The 1,472-nt window shown below is 46.9% G+C and overlaps 1 protein-coding gene across 1 annotated transcript; it reads right to left on the reverse strand.

Annotated features, from left to right (window-relative positions):
• Positions 1-329: 329 nt before the first annotated feature.
• LOC308424397 (large ribosomal subunit protein uL18-like) lies at positions 330-1,258 on the reverse strand (the record flags this gene model as incomplete). The annotated part of the gene is made up of 1 exon (XM_080921303.1): positions 330-1,258. The coding sequence occupies exon 1, from the start codon at positions 1,218-1,220 to the stop codon at positions 330-332; it is 891 nt and encodes a 296-aa protein (XP_080777429.1). The 5' UTR covers positions 1,221-1,258.
• Positions 1,259-1,472: the final 214 nt, after the last annotated feature.

Genomic DNA, 1,472 nt, shown 5'->3' on the forward strand with positions numbered 1-1,472 from the left:
GAAATGTCAGCTACTTCTCTAGCACCATGTCTGCCTGCGCTGCCATGCTCCTTACACGGTAATAGACAAGCCCCGGTGAAGTGCTTTCTTTTATAAGAGTTGCCATGTTGTAGTGTCCCTTCATTGCAGTAAGACTCTGAATAAGAGAGAAGTCATGCAGGGACATCAGAGTAGGAATTTAAGACAGGAAGGAGCTGCTGCAGAAGCCATGGAAGAGTGTCTCACAGGCTGGCTTCTTTTTTTTTTTTTTTTTTTTTTTTTTTTTTTTTGCTGCTTGATCAATATGTTTATTGTCTTTATGAAAAAAAAAATCTTCATAGAAAACTCTTTTAGCTTTCAGCAGCCCGTTCCTGAGCTCTAAGGAAGCTTGCCTTCTTCTGAGCAACCCGGTCTTTCTTCTGGGCAAGAGACATTTTGGGATGATTCCACCTCTTCTTCTTTACTTCTCTCTTGGGCTTCTTCTCATAGACTGGATTCTCTCTGATAGCAGCATGAGCTTTCTTATACATCTCCTCCATGTCTGGAGTTACGTTGTTCTTGATGTACTGAGAGAACTGTTTCTTATACGCATCTTCATCTTCCTCCATTAGGTAGCGCATGTAGTCTGCCACATTCTGACCCATGATGTGCTTCCGATGTACCTCTGCATGGAACTCCTTACTTTCAGAGTCATAACCAGGGAATCGTTTGGTACTGTGAGGAATAGACAAGCCTCCATCCACAGCTCTCTTCAGGGCCCCAAAAACTTTATTGCCGGTTGTAGTTCGGGCAAGACCTGCATCCAAATAGCAAGTGAAGTCTCCAGGCTGGCCGTCAATGCTCTCCACGTTGTATTCATCTCCTGTCACCTCCACCTGGCCTTCATAGAGCTTGTCCATGCCGAACCTGTTCAGAAGCCTGCAGGCCAGCAGCAGGCCGGTGCAATAGGCTGCAGCATAGTTCGTCAGGCCGACTTTCACACCGTACTTGGGAAGTTCATGCGCATATGCTGCGCAGACGATCATATCCCCTTCTATGCGGGCGTATGCAATCTGGCAGATGATATCCCTGTTTGTTACACGAACGATCATCCTGTATTTGGGTGTGTTGTACTTATTTTTGTCCTGGATCACCAATCTTTTTCGTGCATAGTAGTCAGTTTTACCCTCTCGCCACCTTCTAAATCTCACTTGGTATCTTTTAAAGTAGGCCTTATTCTTGACAACTTTCACGAACCCCATCCTGCGGAACAGAGACCCGCAACCGCGGCTCCACGCAGACCTGCCACAGGCTGGCTTCTAACAACATGCTTCGTCATAGCAACCAGGACTGCCAGCCCAGGAGTGGCACCACCCACAGCGGGCTGGGCCCTCCCATAACAACACTCACTAAGAAGATGTGCTACAGCGATGTCTTGTGGAGACAGATGTATATTATGGAGACATTTCCCAAGTGACTCTAGCTTGTGTCAAGTTGACTATCGAGCACGGCAC

The sequence above is a fragment of the Micromys minutus genome (assembly GCF_963924665.1).
Source record: "Micromys minutus genome assembly, chromosome: 1".
Classification (NCBI taxonomy): Eukaryota; Metazoa; Chordata; class Mammalia; order Rodentia; family Muridae; genus Micromys; species Micromys minutus.